Raw genomic sequence first — 21,337 nt, 5'->3', positions numbered from 1 at the left:
TTGGAGGAGAAATGATGAAAAACACAGATAAGAGCCAATCAGAGCAGAGCTTGGAGATGAGCCAATCAGAGCAGAGCTTGGAGCTGCGGGTGTGGGAGCTACCTGATCTCTTCCATCAGGCATCTGTCAGCGAAGCTCCTGATGAATCTCTGCTTTCAGGCTCATCAGCTCCATCTCAGGCCGTGAGAGCAGCAGGAGGAGTCTCATCCGTGCAGCATTCCCTCCGTTTTCTCTGTTCTGATGGACTCGTTTCACTAGAAGCCGAGTCTTTATACTGTATTCTGTCCCGACTGATCCCAGCTGATCTCCTGAAACCCTCCTGACCTTTCCTTGACGGGGTCACCCCAGCCTGGGAGTCAGCTCAGACCGAGTCCCACAGAACCTTTAGAATCCAGTACAGTAGACTGCTGGTTTGTGACTCTGGTCTTCTGGATTTAACATCTATAGAACTGCAAACATTTAAAACTTTTTTTTAGACATGCATGATTTCTGACCAGGTGGTTTTAACTTCTGTTCTCAAATTGGACCGGGAGAGATTTTTTTTTGTCTCCTTAAGAGCTAGAATGCTTTTTATTCTTTTGATGCTTTACTATTGCACAATGTTCTGTGTGTTTCGGTTTTTCACCCTCTTTCTGTGCCGGCGGCCTGTGGCTCCTCCCTGTGATCTGACAGCTGTCTGCACTCACCTGATTTGGCTGCTTCCTATTTAAGTTGTTTTCCTCCTTCAGTGTTGGTCATCTTGTATGTTGAGCTCCAGTTTTCTAGTTGGCTCATTTTTGGTGGCTCCTTTAGTTTTCCTTCTGAGGAGATTTATGGTTATTAAAGACTCCTTTAGTCCTTAGTCATGTTTTTGGTCGATGCATCTGGGTCTCCAACTGCCGACTCGTGACATTTGCTGTTTGTTTTCCTTCTGTTCAGCACTTTGGGCGTCCTCGGCTACTGGTGGAAGGTGCTTTATAAATGAATAAGATGAAAAGATGAAGAGAGCAGATGAATTCTGATGATCATCTAACAATTTGTTGCAAACAAGGGTAAAAAATTAAAGTTAAATCTAAGTTTTGTCATGGAGATCATAAGTGCAGCTCAGAAAAAGGACAAGATAATACTCATAAAGATCAGTTTTTTTTTTTTTTTTAACCAAAATTTTGCTTAGTATTTCAAATCTGTGTATTTTGGAGGAAGCAAAGTGAAAACAAAACCTCTTCATCAGGAATATGAAAATCTTTACATAGTTTATCTACCAGGTTCACCTCAGTCATAAATGTATAAACTTAAGTCATCTAAATAATTTATTATGGAGGTAAAAGAGCCACAAGAGGCTCTGGAGCCGCAGGTTGCTGACCTCTGGTGCTAGCATGTAGCTGAAAAAATGGCTGAACTTTACAACAGCCTTAACATTCAGTCAACAACTTTATTTTTTATTTATTTAGAAATCTAAAAATAAATGATGTAATTCCTTCAGGATTTCAACTTGAACTAAAACAAACATTTTGGTAATATTCACTTTATTAGTCCATCCATGAATCCAACATACATCTATGTCAAAATGCAATAATGAAGACAGACGAGCTCCTTTGTCCTTTATTGAAACTTTTCATTAAATAAACAGCTTAGAGGGATAGCTAGTTGCTATGGCAACACACACACACGTCATCATCATCATCATCACCATTACTGTCAAGACCGTTACTATGGTTACTGATGCTGCTTCACACGTCAGCTTACAGGAAGATACGTCACAAGGCAGAGTGAGAAGTTAGAGGGATGATGGGAAGAAAATCAAGAGTAATAGACGAGTAATGATCACACACATCAACTCTTTACAGGCAACAGGAAGTGCAACTTACTAACCATCGGTTACTGAGCAACACGAGCAGAAAACATGTCACCATGCGCAGGAGGGTTCTGACAGCAAAAACAGCTTCAGGAAACGGAACGGAGGAGGAACCACGAGTCCTTCAGAGGCTTCTGAGCGACGGCAGCAGGCAAACGTCCAAATGAAGGTCTGGGAGCCAAGGGCTTCGTGTCAGACTGCAAACGGGTGACGACAAATGAAGCCCGCAGTTTGACATGACATCTATGTACAAAGTTCTATGTGTGCACGGAGAAATCAAGACGTTTCAGGAGTAAACTGGAGCATCGGTAAATCTTATGAACAACCAGAGAAGTTTGATACGTTTGTACGTCCCTTTCATGCGTTTCTTAGGTTTGGGAGGTAAAGAGTTTTAAATCAGCGTGACTGTTCCGGGTTAGGATGAGTGTTGTGGTCATGACGCAGCAGAAATGGAACCGACCAGATCAACACGGCGCCTAAAAACCTTCACGACGGTCGAGTCAAGCGTCCGGGAAGCCACCAGGCAAAGCTGGTATAACCAATCAATTAGTTGTTGGTTCTGATCCGGTTTTAGTCCTGGATCTGATCAAGTTCACAAATCCAAGGGTTTAGTTGAGAACAAATGGAAATATTTGTCTATTTTCATGCATATTTTTGTGTTCAAAGTGATATCTACACATTACAAACATTCATTGAACGTAAAATCTCAACATCATGACGCTTTTAGGAGCTTGTTACTCATCACCGTTGTTCTGTCATCATTTGCACATTATTGTTAAACTCAGAACTCTGCAAGAGTGTTGCACTGTGGGTAAATTGCTGGTGACCCACCGCTGGCTCCATCCCAGACTTCCTGAGGAGACATGAAGCTGTGTGATGTTTCTTTCTGCAGCTTCACAGCCGACAGAAGCCGTAAACCTGCACTCACCTGCTCCTTCAGCTCACATCTGATTGGAGAAGGAGGTCGGCGCTCCCTGCTGACCGTATTCTGCCTCCTATTCAGACAGAAAAACAGCATGAAAATAACTGTTTTCATGACGTTTTGATTTCAGTTTTCTACTTTTAAAAAACTTGTTTGTTTCAGAAACTTTAACCACTTATTCAGGAAAATAAAGATGGATCGCTAAACTAGAAGGACTCACTCTTAACCAGGACGATCCATCATGATGGTAATTCTAACCCTCATTTATGGTCTGTCTGCTTTCTGTCTCATAACCAGCAGTTCAATCAGTTCAAAAGAAGGAAAACCAGAACAGGAAAAGCTTCCAGTGAGAAGAAAAGACGATTCAGATGAAAAAAGTGTTTAACTCCGAGTGGCTTCCGGGTTGTGACTGGTTTGTTTTTGATCCAGAAAACCAGATGATGAGAACAGGAGGATTGAAGCTGTCAAAGACCATGAAAAGGTCACAGGCCTGACAGAAAGAAATGCCTGGAGACACAAATGCATGATGGGTAAAAGAGGAAACAGTTGGAGTTCTTCTCAGTCATGTCCAATCATGGAAGAGGAAATGGTTTTCATCAAGAGTCTACATTATGGAAAGGTCAAAGTTGATTTGATTAGTGTGCAATGTGATACAAAAATAGATGCTACCAGTATAAGTGCAGCTAAATCTAACATAATGGAGATTCAAGTTGGCAACGACTGGAAGAAGAAGCTGGTGTGGATTACCACAGATGGAGCAGCTGCTGACAGGAGTCAGTAATAGAGAGGTGAGAGAACGTCATGCAGACTCCATGTACCGCGCATTCACTGCATGGAACATCGTCTTCAGCTTTTCTGATGCAGTTAAGAAACATGTAACGGTCAGGAAGTGTGCAGAGTTGCTAAGATGCTTTATATCACCAGAGTGGAGTAACCAGGACCTGAGTAAAGCCACATTTTCAGGAACTTCAGATGCCTTTTTTGGAGTTTTTGTCTGCTTTTGAATTGACTTCTATTTTAAATGTGAAAGACTGCCTGCTGCTTATTTGGTATCATTTTGATCAGCACAACCTCTCCTTTGTGACTCCACCTTCATTTTGTCATTTTTCAATGTTGTATTCACACACTAGACATAAAATCATGCAAAAACAGAAAATTCCGTCTGGAAAAATGCGATTAAATTTGTTGTTGAGAGTCCAAAAATGTTTAACAAACTGTTTTTACAACATGGAATGAAAATTTTAGTTGTAATTTCATAAAAAAAAACAAGAAAAAATGTAGTCAACAAACTAATCAACACATTTTTAATGAAAATACAAAAAAGATTTCTTATTTGGGCCACATGTGAAGAGTTTCTGTTGATAGAACATCACAGACCTCACAGGTCAACGATGTGACCTTTCTGATGCTGTTATACAGACAGTGATCTGTCTGTCTGTGGATTCAGCTTCCAGGCAGCCCCAAACATAAGAGTTTCTCTCCTAAGAGCACTGCTGTCCATCTGACATTTTTCCTAGAATTCTATTTTTTTTCTTTCCTTTTCACTTTTTCTTTTTTCTCAAACGTTTTCCTTGTTGTGTTTGTGAGGAATAATAGAACGTTTTTTGGGGGAAGTGTGATCCAGCTGGATTTCAGGTCGGCTTGGCTGGAATCTGCTCACAGGTGGGGGCGTGTCTGTCTACTCTGTTTGGCGAACTGGACTTTCACAAAAAACGAGTTTCCATTACATCTTGACAATGCCAATGGTTGTAGTAAACTCATGTCGGACCTCATTCCAACATAAAATTATGATTGGTCTCCTCCATGTGGGTTCTTCTGATAGCGGACAGTTCCGTTTCCCTCCGCCCCCAACGCGGGCGCGCTGTTCTGCCTTGCAGCTGTCGAATTAAAATTAAAGATTGATTTTGTCCAAAAACTACAAATAAGGCCCATATTGTCACTTCATTTTAATAAAATATCAGTTACAGAACATAAAAAAGTTAAAGTTCATTTAGTTTTATCACGTTGACCTCACAGCTGCACAGCAGGACGCCTGAGGACGCCCGTCGGTTCCAGAGGGTTAAAGTCATAAACCATGAAGCTGAGATGTGAGAGGATGTGTCAAATACAAGGAGCAGATGTTTAGGGTAATTCCATTTTACTCAAAGAAAAATGTTTCTGTATAAAAAAAAAGTAGAATAATAAGAAAACTGTTCCCCAGTTGACACTGGTGCAGCCGCTTGCCTTACCTGGTTGTATCCTTGCTGGCTGTACTCGGGTTGGTAGCCTCCTTGGTTGCTGGCGTAGGGGTCTGGTTCATACACCCCCTGCTGGCCGTAGGCATCAGGAGCAGCTTTCTCCTGAGGAGGCGGGGCGCGCATGAAGGGGGCGATGATGCCCGTCTCTTTGAAGACAAACCACAGGTTTCCCACCCACAGGACCAGATTAATGAATCCAAACGCCTGTAGTGAGAAACAGTGAAGGTCAGATCTGTATGTTCTCAAAAAGCAAAGAGTTCACCGTATTCTGGTCACCGTGATCAGACTCAGCTTGATTCTGAGTATCAAGGAAGCACTAGAGTGGGTTGTGTGTGGAGCTTAGTAGCTAATAAGACATGTTCATAAGTGAGTGTGGTCCACTTTGACTTCCTCTCTTAAAGTGAGTGAACGAGATCTGGTCAGTTCACCACGAACCACTGGGGTCTTGTGAAACCATCATTCACCCCAAATGAGTCGTCCATCCTTACAACAAAAATAAAGACATCTACAGTTTGGTAGTTTCTTTTGGGGAGGGTTTTATAAACTTTATTGTAAAAACTCTGGTCCATACTGTTTGAAAACAACCTTCCAACAACGCACTCGTGTGTTTGTTCAGCCTTTTTGACCACTTTCAGAAACGGGGACAGCAGAGCTGAAAATCGACTTTATATCAGCCCAATACAAACCACTGTCATGTGACCACGGGGTCTTTTGACCCTGAATGTTTGTGCTGCTGTCATGCTGTAAATGCACCATACACACTACCGACAGACACAGTCAAATCTCAAGGAGACAAAAGGGACTTGAAGCTAAATGTTACACAGTTTTTCAAAATAAAAGTAAAGATTACAGACTGTTTGGTATTTAAACAAGTTTTTACCAAAGCCAAACTTTACGGCCAAAGTTTAATTTCAGTGACCCGTTTGATTCTGCTGTAGACACTCATTCTAGGATGAACTAGGCGTTCCTCCTCACCTTGCTGTTCTCTCATCCACATGTACCCAAAGGTGTGGACTTGAGTCACGTGACTTGGACTTGAGTCGTGAATTTGATGACTTTAGACTCCACTTAAACATTAACAGCCGTAACTCGTGACTTCTCTTGAACCTGAGCCAAAAAGACTTGTTGCTTGCTTTCTTCAATGCCCAAAGACTAAAATCTATGTTGTCGTAGACCAGGGATAGGTAACTCCAGGCCTCGAGGGCCGCAGTGTCTGCAAGATCTCCAGATATCCAACCAGTCTGATTACCTGGTTCAGGTGAGTCAATTAGAACATGCCGGAGCAGGGGATGTTGGAAAACATGCAGGATTGCGGCCCTCGAGGCCCCGTTCTCTGTCTGTATGTGCTGTAGGGACAACATCCCCTCTGACCCCTCCAACCAATCACATTACAGAAAAACAAATACGATGATATATTGACCAAGGTTCCAGTTTCTGTTTCTATGTTTGGTATAAAAGTTATGGGTGTGTCAACCAACGTTGGTTAACAGTTTGCTGAATGTGTGGCTCAAAGACAACAGACTGAGACTCCAACATCCAACACTTCCGGTTGCACAAAAGGCTGAATGAAGGCTGACACTGGCTTATCGGTTAAGTACTACAGTATTGTTGTACAGTTAAATCACTGAGTCTACTGTTGCAAAGTTTTGATCAATATAGTTCCTAAAAGTTCATATTATTACTCTGTTGTTGAAATGACTTGAAACAGTCAACAGTAGGACTTGGACTGGACTCGAGGTCTTAAACTTGAGACTCACTATTGACTTGCAAAAAAAGACTTGTTCCCACCTGTGGTTGTATTTCTTTTGTCTTATAACAGATGTTCCACAGCAGATGTTCTTCTTTACTGTGTCTGGAGGTTTCTTTAATTTAGTTGGTGTGCTAGTAGAACTCGCTTGGGGGAATACACCCAATACTTTGGATATGTAGGAGGGATTCGGTCTAAAATGAAGTAAAAATAATAAATAATTTCCTTGGTTTAACCCTTTAACTATGGAAAAAAAGAAAAGAAATCTTGAATAAAGTTTTTTTTTCCTGCTGCTTATCCTTCCTAAAGGGACAAAGTTTAAAAAAATAATAAAAATGAAGTGATTTTTTTTTTCTTTTCTTTAAATATATAGGGGTTCAGTAAAATAAAAATGTTCTGGTTCGTAACTGAAAATACATGTTTTTTCAATACATTAAAGTGAAGAAGTTTTTTTTTCTGTTTACTATCGAGTGCAAACCAGTTGGTAACATGCAAATAATTGATTTTTACATCCATTTTTTGGAGAAAATATGTTTTTTTACCTCTTATTTTTTTTTATGCCCCTTAAGGGCCTCCGTACCTTAGGGAGTAATACACTCAATCAATATTTTCAATGAAGACCCCCACCTTAACGGGTTTAAAGGGTAACCAAACAGGACATTTGGAGGCTGACTCTTCTGTCAGCCAAGATTTGAAAAATGTAACAACAAGAAACGGGGCGGGGCTAAGGGAGGCAGGCTGAGCGGAGGAGGTGTGGTTTGGGATCTGTGATTGACAGTGAGGTTAACCTCTAGGGGGTTGTGGAGTTAGTGTTTGGTAACCCTTTAAGGATCTGAATCTTAATTTTGTGATGAAGCTGAACTGTAATCTGGCTGAAGAGTCTTACCACAGAGGTGTTCAATCCAGACATAACCGGGTCGTGGACTTCACGGCAGCGGTTCTCCTCCTCGTTACAGGCGTCAATCATGGTGATGACTTTGTCTGGATCGGTCGCCGTCTTCACATCGGAAAGGCCTTTGGCCCAAGCGGCCGAGCTCACCAGCCACATGAAGGCGAACACCCCTGTCACCCCCAAGTCCTGAAACATCACAGCTTCTGTTTGACAGCATCTACACTCTCATTCAAAGAACAACTGTCTTTGTTGTGCAGGAACTGACTGCAGGAATATAGAACCATGAAGGAGAAGCTTCTCCCAGGATGCACCGGGGTGCTCACATGCTGAACTTACAATCAGCGGTCCTTTGTTGTTCTCCTTGTACTTTTCAAAGAAGAATATATATATGCAGAGAGTGGCTGTGGAGTAGAGGAAGGCGAAGACCGCAATAGTGACGAAGAATTCAGCCGAGGAAGAATAGTCCCCGATGAGGAAAACCCGCCTCTTGACTCCATCTTTGCACGTTGGGGCATCAAAGTACTCCTGGTGAAGTCTAAAACAGGAAGAGTCAGACTTTGGTCAGTCCCATCATCCCATGGTTAGCATAAATGTGAAAGTTTGACAGCAGCGGCAGGAGCTCCTGCTCGGCGCTCATCGTTTGTGAGGCAGCAACAGTGAGTTCTGACCTGAACGGGTACTCAAACTCCACCTCGATGTTCAGGTCGCTCTCTGTCCGGTTCTTACACTCGACTGCCACTCGCAACAACCCAGAATAACTGCCGCAGGTGGAGAAGGCGAAGATTGCGAAGAACTGGAGGGACATGAAGGACATGTTAGAGAAGAGACTCCTAAAGGTGCATTCACACCGAACGCGATTCGTGCGGCGGTGGCGGCCACTTTCAGTGTTAAGTCAATGGAACAGACGCGACACGAGGCGATCTGAAGTCCCGTGGCGAGATTTAAGCGACGGGCGTGGCGCAGCTTGATTTGAGCGACAAGGTGCAAATTGGGCGACGCGACCAGAATTTAAATATCTGAAGTTTTCAGGTCACCGCGTTAGCCAATCAGGAACTCAGCTTTGGGCACGTGACGTTTGCAGTGACTCGATCAGCATCCAAAGTGAGCGTTTCTGTCCTGAACTTCCATCTTTTTCATAAACCCGCTGGAGCTGCAGGTTCTCAGAGCTCATCCGGCTACTTTAGGGGGAAAGCGGGAAACACTCGGGACAGATCGCCAGCTTTCACTCCCACGGCGAAGCTCACTCGCTCGACACGCCGGCAGACAGAGAGCTGCTGCTGTGTGTGGAGGCTGCCGCACTGCAAAAAGTCTGCTTAAAAAAAACAAGAAAAAAATGTACAAAAATAAGGTAAATATTGCTTGAAATAAGAAAAATAATCGGCCAACAAAACTTGGCTTGTCAGCTTTTCAAAACAAGTAAAAATATCTAGCCTCGTAGGACCCAAAAATAAAATTTGTATATTTTTACAAATATCAAGCTAATTTTGACTAATATAAATATAATTTCTAAGACTAATTTTCTCAAAATGTTCAAAAATGATTCTTTAATGAAGATTTTGTTAGTAAGGCTATCTTGACATTTTCCTAACCATTAGGATTTGTTTCTTGAAACGAGCAAAAAAAATCCTAAAAACAACTAATCTATTCTTCAAAAAGAATAGTGAACTGTTGTTAACACTTATTTTCTCTCTATGAGTGATAATTTACTTAAAATTCTTGAATCAAGGCAAAACTCCTGCATTGATCTTGACCATACAAATGTCACAGACTTGAATAAGATAATGTTACTGTTGTAACTATTGAGATTCTAGTTTCAAATGTGTTTTTACTCATAATAGGTAATACAATCTTAGTAACAAGTCTTAATATCTTATTAAAACGCATAAAATCTACTAAGTGAGAAGAATTATCTTACCATTAAAAAAGTAAGCATGTATATGCTTGTCTTAAGATAGATCTCACTTAGATTCCACTTTTTCATGCGGCTCTGGCCTCATTGAGACATAAAAAAAAAAAAAAAAAAGAAAAAGGTCTCCTAAATTTTATTTTTTCCCCCTTGGGTTAATATGAGACGGTCAGCCTTCAAGCTCAGCCGCAGAGACACAGAAACACAGCGGAAGCAGCTGTCATGAAGACACAGCCCCCGGAGTGAGACAGGAGCCCCCGATAACGGGAACTTTTTTTATTAATCATATAAATTTTGCAGAACTCTTCCCAATAAATACACCTGATTTCTCAACGTCTTCATACATTCTAAGAGATATATCAATAGCGTTTCATGTAGCGATCGGGCTAAAAACACTAGCTGGTAGCAGCGAATTTGCCACGGGGCGAAAAAGGGGCGGGGCAAATTTGTTGCGTGAATCCACCTTAAGACAAGTCTCAGAGAACTCTTCCAGGTGTTCATGGACATATCTTCAGACTTGAAGTAACGCTATTCATCCATGTTACATAATTAGAGTACTTTGAATACTCAAATACTCTCCATGAAAATGCGTCTTCCATGACGAGGATGAGAAAAGTTTTTGACGGAAGCTCCTCCCACATGCGGCGGAGCATCAGATAAACGCAGGTTTGGATATTCGGGAAGCAGAACTGGCAGGGGGGGGTCTACAGACCACGTCTGTGCCAAACCACTTCTAGGGATCTGTACGGATCATCGATTATCCCACTAGGATTGCAACTGATCATGGATAATCCATGATCAGCCGCACCCCCAGTTGAGACATGATTGTGATGCTGATCAACTCACCCATTGTAAGACCTTGATGAAGCCTAGAGGGACCTTCAGCACTCTGAACTGACCCTGGGCCACCAGCTGCAAACAGAAACACCAGTTAGACTCGTTTGGGATCAATTGGCCTGAGAGTAAAATCCTCCAGCTCAAATATGTCAAACTCCAGGCCCACAGGCCAGACGCGGAATATAACAGAATGATCTATTGTCTGATTTAAAAGAAGAAATACTCGGAAATGCAAAAATGAAACTGTTTCTTATTACATTTGTTCTCTTTGATCAGAAAAATGCCACACGTACATGTTAAAAACTCAAACAGGATTTTCATTGGAGGGAAACTTTAAATAATTGACTGTTTTCTCAATGAGGTTAATATCACTAGAGGCTTTTTACTTTTGTCCAAGATACGTAAAGAGCGACGCCATATTGGAATGGTATAGAAACAATGAGACGTCTTAGCAGAAACAGTAAAATGACCATAAAACGATTAATTATGGTCCAATTTTGAAAAGGAAAAAACTCTGATGATCAGAAAAATTTACCAGACCATGGTAATAATATTTTTATTTGAATGAATGACATTTTAAACATTTTTATGAATAGGTTGTTATATAGGAAACTTATTGCATACCTGATGATTGGTTGTGATTTTATTCAAATCTACACACAGACTAACATTTACACAAACTGTTAGACTCCTCGGTCTGTGTTTATAAACGGATCGGTGGGTAGCCGACATCGCCGTACACCGCTACCGCCTGTTGTGTTTGGGCCGGTCCGAGCCCAGATCAGGGCAACGCGGTCTGATCCGACGGTGCAGCCTGGTGGAAAGTCGTGCTGGACCCGACGGTACCGCAGAGGGGAGAGAAGGCTCGGTGAGCGGCGAGGTCCGGGCAGCGCCCGCTCTGAAGCTTTACTGTTAGTACAACTCTAACACAGCAGTAAACAGGCATCTATACCATTCCAATATGGCGTCCTACTTTGCGTACTCAACAGGCTAGCATGTCATCTTTAATGATATATCTGGTTGTTTTCCTAACAAACTTCAACGTCTCGTCATCTTTCTGCTGACTTTGACAGTTAAAAAATGTAATCTATTGACATGACCGTACATTTAAATCTGGTAATAATTAGCATCAAATGAATATGTGTTTCTGTTACTTTACTTCTAGGAAATGAAATTTGATTTAAAAAGTTATTAGCAACTCATTACAACCACTAACAACCCTGTTGATTTGTTTTCTTCAACTCGGTCCTCTCATGAGTTCAGAACGTTTTTCTTTGTTTAGAATCTGGTCGTTTCCATCACCAGAACCTGGACTTGTTCACGTATCTGCTGTCATCATCATTACGGATGTGAAAAGATCCTTTACATGTTTTTCCTTTTGCCTCTGAATGTTTTAGGTTAAAGCAGAGGAAAAGATGCAGCTGAAAATTTTCTGACGCATTTCAGCTCAAAGCTAAACTATTATGAGGGACAAGAAAGTAGGGCTGGGTATCGGTTATTATTTCCAGAAATGATTCGATTCGAGTCACAACAGCCTGAATTGATTCGATTTCGATTTATTTCTATTCTTCAATTCAATTTTAAGTTAACATATTTATACACATTTGTTTAGAAACACATTAATAATCTACTATGTTTTGAATATTTTTATATTGATCTGATAAATGTATCAGTGAAATAATGAGATTGGTAATATCAGAGTTACAGTGATTCTCTAAAGGAGAAGTTCTAACTAAAATGTTCAGATTGTAAACATTGTTCTGCTTCTCCTGGAGGACGTTTCAGTTTGGATACTAGGTGGCGATCGCGCTATAGAAGTACACTTTATTCAAGAAGAAGAAAATATGAGGAAAAAAACAATGAATTAGACCACAAATAGTTACTTAAAAAATTTTGTCTTAAGAGTTTGGAAAGTTTTTATATATATGTTCATTTAGTCAGCAATGTATGTCTAGGTCGACCAAGCGCTAGCATTAGCCGTCCTATGGGAAATTCCATTAAACGTTAGCATCAAGCTTGCTAACTTTAGCTTTATGTGATAAATCGATTTATATTTTTATGAATCGATTATTGATCTATTAAGCTTAAATCCATTCAAAGGGATTAATTTAATTCTTTGACCCAGCCCTAGGCCCAACCCTGACCCTTTCCACCCCAGACTGTGGAATAATGCCCCCTCCACCCCCACCCCCACAGGGCGGGACTGGGGGGCAAATCAAGACTGCATCCTAAAGTGAATCCGATCCAGTTCAACCCGGGAGATCCCGGTTTAGATCCGCGCTCATCATCCCCGCCCAACTCCGGCTGCCATTTTACAATCACCAGCGCGCCTGAAGCAAACATGATTCTATATTTATATTCATTAGAACATTTATACAAACACCGATAACAGAAGATCGCGCGCAGCAGCACATCTGACAAAGGCCGTTAGGAAACCGGCACACAGATGGCTGTGCACGCGCAGGCACGAGAGTAATGCGCGCACAGCCAACAGACAGACAGACGGACAGCTCCATCCTTCTGCTCAGCATCCGAGCGCGAGCCGCTGGGGCGCGAGGCCGAGACACTGATGAACCGAACCTGACGAGGAAGAGGATGCTGGCTTTACCTGATTTACGACATCCATCATGCCCTCGTGCAGATGAGAGATGGAGAGTGCGCGTATGTGCGTGCGTGTGTGGGTGCGTGCGTGTGTGTGAGAGCTAGAGAGAGAGAGAGAGAGAGGGGAGGGGGGGCTGCGTCACACATTCTTTATTAAGCGTCAACATGAAATAGACGTTTGCGCATGCGCAGTTCATCTGTTGAAAATATACACACCAATAATTGACAGTGTAGTCTTAAGTATTGTTCCTTAACATTACAGAAAAGTACAGTTATTTAAAAAAAAAAGACACATCTGAACTTTTTTATGAACCAATACTTTATCTACAAACATGACTCAGCAAAACGTTGGCGTGTTTTTATTATTGACCAATATCAACTGTTTATTTTATTGTTCGAGTAAATCTCTGTGAGTGACATAATCATGTTGTGGGTGTGGTCAACTTTGTGGCTTACAGTCTATTTTTTTAATATTTTGTTGTGATATACCATTTTAATATGATTTTGAAAACACATTTAATACATCCTCTGATGAAGCAAATTTCAGTATTAAATCTGCAAAATAAAGTCAAATTAAATCTTTTAAACGACTTTGGAATATATACATCAAGGAATCAATTTTATTTGTCACATACTCTGGACAAACAGAGTAATTATATTGATCATAACTCTTTGTGCAAAATATGACTTGGTCTGTGCATTAAAATAATTTAATAAAATAATTAAATCCATTCCAGTTCACACTAAAACTCTCGCTCAACCAAAAATGCTCCAACAACATCCTTCAGAAATGAGGTCACTCTGTGTGGTAGGTTTATGTTTGGGTGACAAAAAACTCAAACACATTTTTTCCAAGATATTTTAAATAATCTATATTACCCTTCCCAGATGAAAAGAAAATATGATTTGCAGAACTGTAACACCATAAATGCTAAAAAGATACAAAAATTATATCTAACATATTCTGTTTCTCACAAAGCTAAATAAGTGACCATTAAGATATTGAATATCTAGCCTTCTTATCATTTTTAACTTACTCACTTTAACTGGGACAACAATCTTTATGTTTTTTGTGGAAATGATGGAGAAACCGTGGAACATCTTTTCTTTGATGTATATGTGTAAAAGTGTTTTGGTCTTCTTTTCATAATTGGCTGGGAGCAAAAATAATCATCACAACCCTTTAAATTGGAACATTATTAACATAGGATTACCATTAATTGAAAAAAATCTTGACTTTCTAATTAACATATTGATTGTGATTTCAGTATATTTTATATATAATTGTAAATTTTTAAAGGTTAAAGGATTTTTAAACTGCCTTAAACTGTTTTCCAAATCTTTACATTACATATTGATATACTTCTGTGAGATGAAGAAAAGATTTTTAAAGAAAATTGTGTCATAATGAAAGGGATTCAGGCCTTGAATCCATGCAGTGCCACATTTTGAGAGAAAGATATAGCATTTCCATTTTCCTCACAATTCAACTGCAATACTGAAGATCTACAATATGACATCCCCAGCTTAAGCGCATCATTGAGAGGAAACAAAGCAGTGGTCAGGAAACACCAACGACATTGTTAGAGCTTGCTCTCTTTCTGGAGCCATAGAGGGAGGTCTTCCCATAAATGTTTAAACTTTGAATCTGTGAGCACAGCATTGCGTGAATGCAGTTTTTCTACGCTAAAGCGAATTAAAACTGCCATGAAAAGTACCATGACTGATGAACATTTAAGCAATTTAGGGGTGCTAACTGCAGAGTCAAGAAGGGCTCATAAATCTTCATGACTTTATCGATGTGTTTGCCAAAAAACAGCACCAGGCATGTAAAGCTATTCTGAAGCCTGATAATAAGAATCTCACAGATCCTATTGATCCCTGTTAGTATGTGTATCAAGGATTTCAGGTAGGTCATTAGGTACTGGTAGCTGAATGACAAGTGAGATGAAGGTAGTCATGATCTTGACAGGTTTATCTTGTGCTGGAACATATACTGGGTCAATTTCTTCAACTGCAGATTATTCTCCTGCAGGTGATGAAGATAACGGAGGAGAATCTTGTTTCTTTCCAGGAACCGGCTGTTCTGGGGGTGCAGATGGAAAACCACTAGGCAGCAAGAACTGTCTGTGTAAGGTCCTAAGGGGTTTGTTGAGAGGTTCTGGTCGAACAGTGTATACTGGAAAATGGCTAGAAAACATGTGTTGCCAGACCAGAACTCTCTCCAACCTCCAGGTCTGCTGCTGTGACATGACAGTCAAACCTCTCCTTATTTCTCCTCATGACTTTGGCAGTGTTTTCGTCTATTTTCCTCCAGGTGGGAGATCAGTTTCTGGACATACTCCCTATGAGAGAGTGTTTGATCTCCTTTAGGAGTAGTCCCAAAGCTAGATCTATTGGGAGACTGGGTTGACCACCAAACATAAGATCATGAGGTGAGAATCTGGCCACATCACTCTTGGTACAGTTGTAAGCATGTATGGGAGGTGTGACATGGTCCTTTCAATGTCTTTTTTCTTGATCTGAGAGCGTACCCAGCATATCCAACAAGGCCTAGTTAAAGAGAAGACTAAAGATTATTTTCAACCATAACATCTTTCCACTTTCATACTTCTGTGTCTAGCCAGATGGCATGTTGAAAATAAACAACTACATCTTCTCAGCACAGCACAGCATCCTTCAAATGCAGGTTAACAAGATGTATGTATGTATGTATGTATGTATGTATGTATATATAGATATATTTATACACACAGAAGCACGCACATACATATATATATATATATATATATATATTATGTATATATATTATGTATATTTTATATATAGGTTGATAGGAGATCACTGAGAGCAATCGGGGGACGTCCTGTCAATGTTCTACTCACCATATATATATATATATATATATATATGACTATCTCTGCTTGACCTGCTGTCTGTCTCTGCTGAACTGGCTAGTTCGCCAGCCCACTGATTGCTCACTTAAGCCAATGTAGGCAAACAGGTGGGGCCATTACGGAAGCTGTGGACAAACCCAATTGGGGCCAAAAATTTCTGCCCTCTGTTACACAATATGGGGCTCACTTGGCCTTGCTGGCTGGGAACTTTTAATATAGGAGATAATGAAATAGAAAGAAACAGGATTAAGCTTTAGTGACCAACAGTCACATTTAAACTTAACAAAAAAAAAATGAATTAACCAAAAATTGTTTTAAGTAAAGTTACACTTCTGATTTAGGCAAAAGAAAATCTAACAAAATTGCAGTGTCCTCACGTTTTTGTGTTTTTACAAAACAAAAATAGTGTTGGTCTTTTGTCTAGACTTTATTAAGCCTGTTCAAAAACATAAAAAATATTGAAAAATAAATTACTGCTTAGAAAGAATGTAATTTAGTTTTTGTGAGATTCTATGCAAACGCGCATAGCGGAACTTTAGACTTTGCACGGACTTTTCTTGTGAGAGGCCGCTGGAATGCGCGCTGACGCAGCCAGTGTGTACACCTTAAAATTTACAGACACCCGCACGCAACCGCAGCCCCATTAACAGGCGGGGTGTAGCGGATTCTCCGCGCGGTGAAATTGGGGTGGGCCACAGGTTTGCAGCTCGGAGCTTGGGAAGCTCTGATTTTAAAGGAACTGCCAGCACGTCGATAAACATTATTCCTCAACATCAGATGTGTCTCCCATTCATTAGTGAGATATCCACAGATAGAGCTGGTAGCTCCTCCCACACGCGGTCACAGCATCAGATATACACTTTTTTTTTTTGACAAGCAGCAAATTCGCCACGCGGCGAAAAAGGGGCGAGGCACGCGAATCGCGTTTGGTGTGAAAGCACCTTCAGAGGCTTCATGGCTCCTCCTCCGCCCAGCTGACTGAGCGAGGCACTGGACAGCCTGGCCAATGTCCCGCCCCCCAGAGCCATATACCTCACGTGATTGGTTCGTTCAGCTCTGCACACAACAAGTGTCATTCATTTCAGCCTTGCGGGCCGCACTAACATTAATCTTTCATACGAAGATGGGGAGCCGCAAATTATCATCCCGCGGAACGTGAGTTTGAGACCCCTGCTGTAGATGCTCACATGTACAGAACATTCTCACACACACATAATGACCAGGCACGCCCATGCTAACACAGTCACACATTCAGATACACGCATGGACAAGCAGTTGCTAGTTTTGTCTTTATTTGAGTTTCTCATCAGCATCTTTTAACTGAAAGTTTCTTTGGGAATTCTCCAGGATTTGGGGTTTTAAGCCCTTAACTTATTTGACTCTATCCAAAATGAAAGAAAAATGGTGGAATGACTAAACACAAAAGTTAAGATGAAACAAGAAGACCGTTTTAGATTGAATGATTTAGAACCTGAAACAGAAAAATATGAATGTTGGATTAAAAAAAAACAAAAAAAAAAACAGCACAATTAGCATGGTCATACAAAAAAAAACAAAAGACAAAAGGGGTTCATTTATTTTTTTGGGTGGGGAGTAAATATGCCTCCTTCAAAGACAATAAAAAACCTGGAAGTGTTTCAGCCAAAGAGAGGATCATTCACATCAGCAGGAAGAGTCTCTGGATTCTCAATTCTGGTTATGAAGGAAACATCCGTCTGAGGAGGTTCTTCCCAAATGGTTTCACGAGCGTTATCGATGCTAAAGGCTCTTAAAGGGAAATCAATTATTGGTAATCAAAATTGATTTAAAGGGCCTATACCATGCTATTATTTCAGAGTAAACTATATCCATAGAAATGATCATATATGACCTTAGGGACACTAAAAACACATTAATTAGATGTCACATGCTTTGATCTCTGAGGCTCCGCCTTTCACTCTCTATGGGTCCCGCCCATTTCATGATGAAAACGAACAAGCTGTTGTTACTGCAGATTATCTGGAAGAGGAACCACTTCTCCTCAAAGTTGATGCTGAAATGAAAGCATTAGCTTACTGGAGAAAGGTGTAAGTCTGGGGGCGGTGCTGGCAGCACAGACTCCTCCTGGAAGGGGCTGTTCCTCCCAGATGTATGGAGGGCTGGAAGGGGCTGTTCCTCCACGTTCATACATATGAACATGGAGACCCAGATATTTGGAGGGCTTGTGGTCAGAGAGCAGGTTTAGAGGAATGCTCAGAGGGGATGAAAATGCCGCTTTGGGGTGTTTTCCTTGAGGAGTGAACATTATAAAATTAAAAGCTGAAAAAAGTTGATTTCATGGTATAGCCCCTTTAAATGATCTTACTCAAGCTTGTTAGAGCATGCATTTTAAACTCTCTCCGAGTTTTATTTGAAAGTATGCACTGTTGGATATAAAATAATTACACTTTGATTATCCTTCCAGATTTTCCTGCAAGACGTCCTTATTGTAAAGCAGAGTTTCAAGGCTTTGTTGTGTACATTTTCTTCTTTTTTAAAATTTAATAAGTATTGAAAACTGAACAGAAGTTCCTTTCTCACTACTCTGCCCAGACATGATGAGTGTTTTTTAACTTTTGCTTGAAAATGTTTGTTTTGTTTTATTGGATATATTACGGATTTTTATATTATGTCTCTTTTATCCTCTATTCTACAATCATTTCTTTTTTCTTTTGGTCGTCTGTTCTTGTAAAAATTTCTTTGGACTCTCCTCTTTCTTGTCCTTCCTGACTGAAGTGAGCCGACTCGTTCCTCCCCCTGCTGGTCAACACTTGAACCAGCAGAGATGAACAACAATAGATAAATAAAAACATAGTCTCCGTTCTGTAAAAAAACGTCTCAAACTACACAGAGGCCCCACCCACATCTAATTGTCTGTGATTGGTCCGGAGCCTCAGAATGACGTGACACATGTCATTTCGTCCGCCAGCTCGTCCTCATCGCGGCTCGTCTTGATTGGCTCCTCGTCGCTGTAGAGCCCGGCCGAGTCGACGGCAGCGCCGCTGAGGAAGGCGTGGCTCCCAGAACCCAGCAGGTCGCTGGCGGCAGACTCCATCTCATCCACAGTCATGTGGCACGCGTCAGCGATTTCCCGCTTGGCAAACGCCACAAACTTTGGATCCCGAGCGTAAAGGCCAAGTCCTTCTGAGATCAGAACCTGAGAACGACCAGAGACGGAGGATCTTCTGAGCTCTGATGCTTATCTGCTGAGTATGAACAGTTTTTGTTTGCTTACCGCCTCCACCAGACTGTCAGCTGACCCGCGCTTCTCTGTGAATGGAGCGTTGAGCTGGGGGGGGACTCGAAGGGTGGTGTAAGCCCGGTACGGAGGCGGAGCTTGTTAAAGCCAAATGAGCCAATCAGACAACAGCAGCAGTGAGGCTTTTTTGGTGTTTTCCCATAGAGGTTAATATCACTAGAGATGTCACGCAGGCTTTCTACTATTGTCAAAGAGACGTAAAGAGCGACGCCACATTGGAATGGTATAAAAACAACGAGACGTGGTTTCTTGGAAACAGTAAAATGAACAGTAAAATTATTCATTTTGGTCCGATTTTAAAAAGGAAAAAACTCTGATCATCAGAAACTAGGTCATCGTAATAATGTGTTTGTACAAGGTGCAACAAATGAACGACATTTTAAACTTTTTTATAAATAGGTTAAATAGGCTGTTTGTACAAGTGTAACACAAACAGACATCTATACCATTCCAATATGGCGTCCAACTATGCATACACAACAAGCTAGCATGTCATCTCTAGTGATGTAACTCGTGTTTTCCACTCACCTGAGGATCCTGGAGTTGCTCCGTACCAGGCTGGTCTGGGGACGGCACTTGTTGTGCTGACACCTGCTGGACGACAGCGCTCTTTAGACTTCTCACTTCTTAGAAGCTTTTTCACAGAAAAGACTTTGGCTCACTTCTTTCTGCTCCTCCTCTCTTGCCCTCTCCACCAGGCCCCCCACCCAACCAGGGCGGGCTGCCCTCCTCCTCCACCAGGATGAGAGGAGCATAAAGGAGCCGACCACGGCGAGGACAGGGGTTCGCCCACGAGGTGGAGGAGGTCGCCGTGGAGTGTCCGGAGGAGCGCCGGGAATCATAGCTGTTAAAAACCTGCTGGGGGGCAGATTCACATACCACAATTAGCAGGAGAAGTAGAAGCTCAGGGGTAAGAAGCGGCTCCAACAAGGTGCTGACACACCCGCCGCGTTAAGAACGCGCTCTACGCGGGTTTATGAACACACGCTCAGCAGGTATCAACGGGGAGAAGATTCTTCTTCTACTGTATGTTCACTCCACCTATAATAGACCCTTTTCACGTGACGTCACACATCGCCGGGCAAGTGCAGAGCCGTACACGGGAGCCATTTGGTGGTTTAACCCCCCAACCCAACCCTCTTTAGCAGGGAGGCACTGGGTTCCATTTTTAGAGTCTTTGGTTTGACTCGACCTGGATTTGAACCTTCCAGTTTCAGGACGGACACTCTACCTCAAGTCCGCTGAGCTGGATTTGTACGTAGAGCTCCCAACCCGACTCAAAAACTTGCATAGCAACGCCCGCTCACGAGCGTTCCAGACGTGGAGGTCAGGAATTTGGGTGTTTGTGCGTTTGCATTGACTTGGCCTCCTGATTGCGCGCCGACGCGGCCGGTGTGTAAGCACCTGCAGAGGCTGTCCCACTTCAACAGGATGGGGGCGTCTAACAAAACAGTCTTTGTAACTTCAGCTGCAGTTCGTCTCCGGGTTATCAGATCTTCACTGGCATCCATGTGTGTTACCTGAGCGTGCGAGCGGCGCTGCGGTGACGTCGGGTGGTACGTCCCGGGGATGGGCAGGTCATCGCTGCTGCCCTGCCGCCTCAGACACTGAATGTTAAAGGAGGGCTTCCGACCTGTGAGCAAATCAACCCCCATCTAAGTGACATCACCGTCACAGTCACAAGTCCAGCAGTGACGCCCTCTCACCTGTGGGCGTGGCCGGCAGCAGGCGTCTTCGGGTTGTCCTCCTGCCTTCACTGTAGCCGTCACCATAGCTGCTGTTAGTGCATGCGGTGTTCCCGATGGGGTGATCCCTGGGTAGAGATCAAGGACATGTCTGCGATCAAACCTTCACGGCATGGATCCTTTTCAAGGCATAAACTGTGCAAACTCATTCATTCACAACAATTTGCAGTTTTGAAAAAGCAAACTAAATCCGTGGTTCCCATCCCCCGGGCCGCGGACCGGCTAGTACCGAGCCGCGGACAGAAAACAGAAATAAATACGCTAACTTTCTGTTTAGTTTATTTTCTGATGGTGAACAAAGTTTTACTTTGAATAACTTCCAGATTCTCTTCATATCCATGTTGGTCATGTGACTTGAAGCGGCTAACTGAATGGCTAACTGCATTGCTAAGCTAATAGCTCAAAGCTAACAATAAAAAACAGACAATTGCTGTGTCATTTT

General features: G+C 41.9%; 2 protein-coding genes across 3 annotated transcripts in view; both read right to left on the bottom strand.

Moving 5' to 3' along the window:
- Positions 1-1,488: 1,488 nt before the first annotated feature.
- LOC112158925 (synaptophysin) lies at positions 1,489-13,139 on the bottom strand. Of its 2 annotated transcripts, none has more exons than XM_024292628.2 (8): positions 12,984-13,139; positions 10,385-10,450; positions 8,301-8,425; positions 7,969-8,167; positions 7,627-7,818; positions 4,985-5,197; positions 2,763-2,829; positions 1,489-2,687 (listed from the first exon to the last, which is right to left on the bottom strand). In XM_024292628.2, exons 1-7 carry the CDS (start codon positions 13,002-13,004, stop codon positions 2,776-2,778), a joined length of 870 nt encoding a protein of 289 aa, XP_024148396.1. In that variant the 5' UTR covers positions 13,005-13,139; the 3' UTR covers positions 1,489-2,687; positions 2,763-2,775. The 2 variants fall into 2 exon arrangements, with proteins under 2 accessions (XP_024148396.1, XP_024148398.1); XM_024292630.1 differs by having other exon boundaries at positions 1,489-2,683.
- Positions 13,140-17,148: 4,009 nt separating this feature from the next.
- Positions 17,149-21,337, bottom strand: part of cacna1fb (calcium channel, voltage-dependent, L type, alpha 1F subunit) — a 45,064-nt gene continuing 40,875 nt past the window's right edge. Inside the window, exons 46-51 of the mRNA XM_024292119.2 lie at positions 20,857-20,963; positions 20,671-20,783; positions 19,813-20,005; positions 19,679-19,744; positions 19,127-19,227; positions 17,149-19,048 (exon numbers count right to left, since the gene is read on the bottom strand). Of these exons, the coding sequence (XP_024147887.1) occupies positions 18,785-19,048; positions 19,127-19,227; positions 19,679-19,744; positions 19,813-20,005; positions 20,671-20,783; positions 20,857-20,963 (844 nt within the window). The 3' untranslated portion in view covers positions 17,149-18,784. The remainder of the gene's footprint in view (positions 19,049-19,126; positions 19,228-19,678; positions 19,745-19,812; positions 20,006-20,670; positions 20,784-20,856; positions 20,964-21,337) is intronic.

The sequence above is a fragment of the Oryzias melastigma genome, linkage group LG7, assembly GCF_002922805.2.
Source record: "Oryzias melastigma strain HK-1 linkage group LG7, ASM292280v2, whole genome shotgun sequence".
In the NCBI taxonomy this organism is placed as follows: Eukaryota; Metazoa; Chordata; class Actinopteri; order Beloniformes; family Adrianichthyidae; genus Oryzias; species Oryzias melastigma.
The sequence above is the reverse complement of the archived record's forward strand: the minus strand, read 5'-3'. Positions and strand labels throughout refer to the sequence as shown.

Excerpts from the sequence above, each read along its gene's own strand:
- LOC112158925 (XM_024292628.2), bottom strand. The coding sequence starts at position 13,004 with ATGATGGATGTCGTAAATCAG. Across the intron at positions 7,819-7,968 it reads ACAACAAAGGACCGCTGATT|GACTTGGGGGTGACAGGGGT; the intron begins GTAAGTTCAGCA and ends GTGATGTTTCAG. Across the intron at positions 2,830-4,984 it reads GCCAGCAAGGATACAACCAG|GAGGCAGAATACGGTCAGCA; the intron begins GTAAGGCAAGCG and ends CTGTCTGAATAG.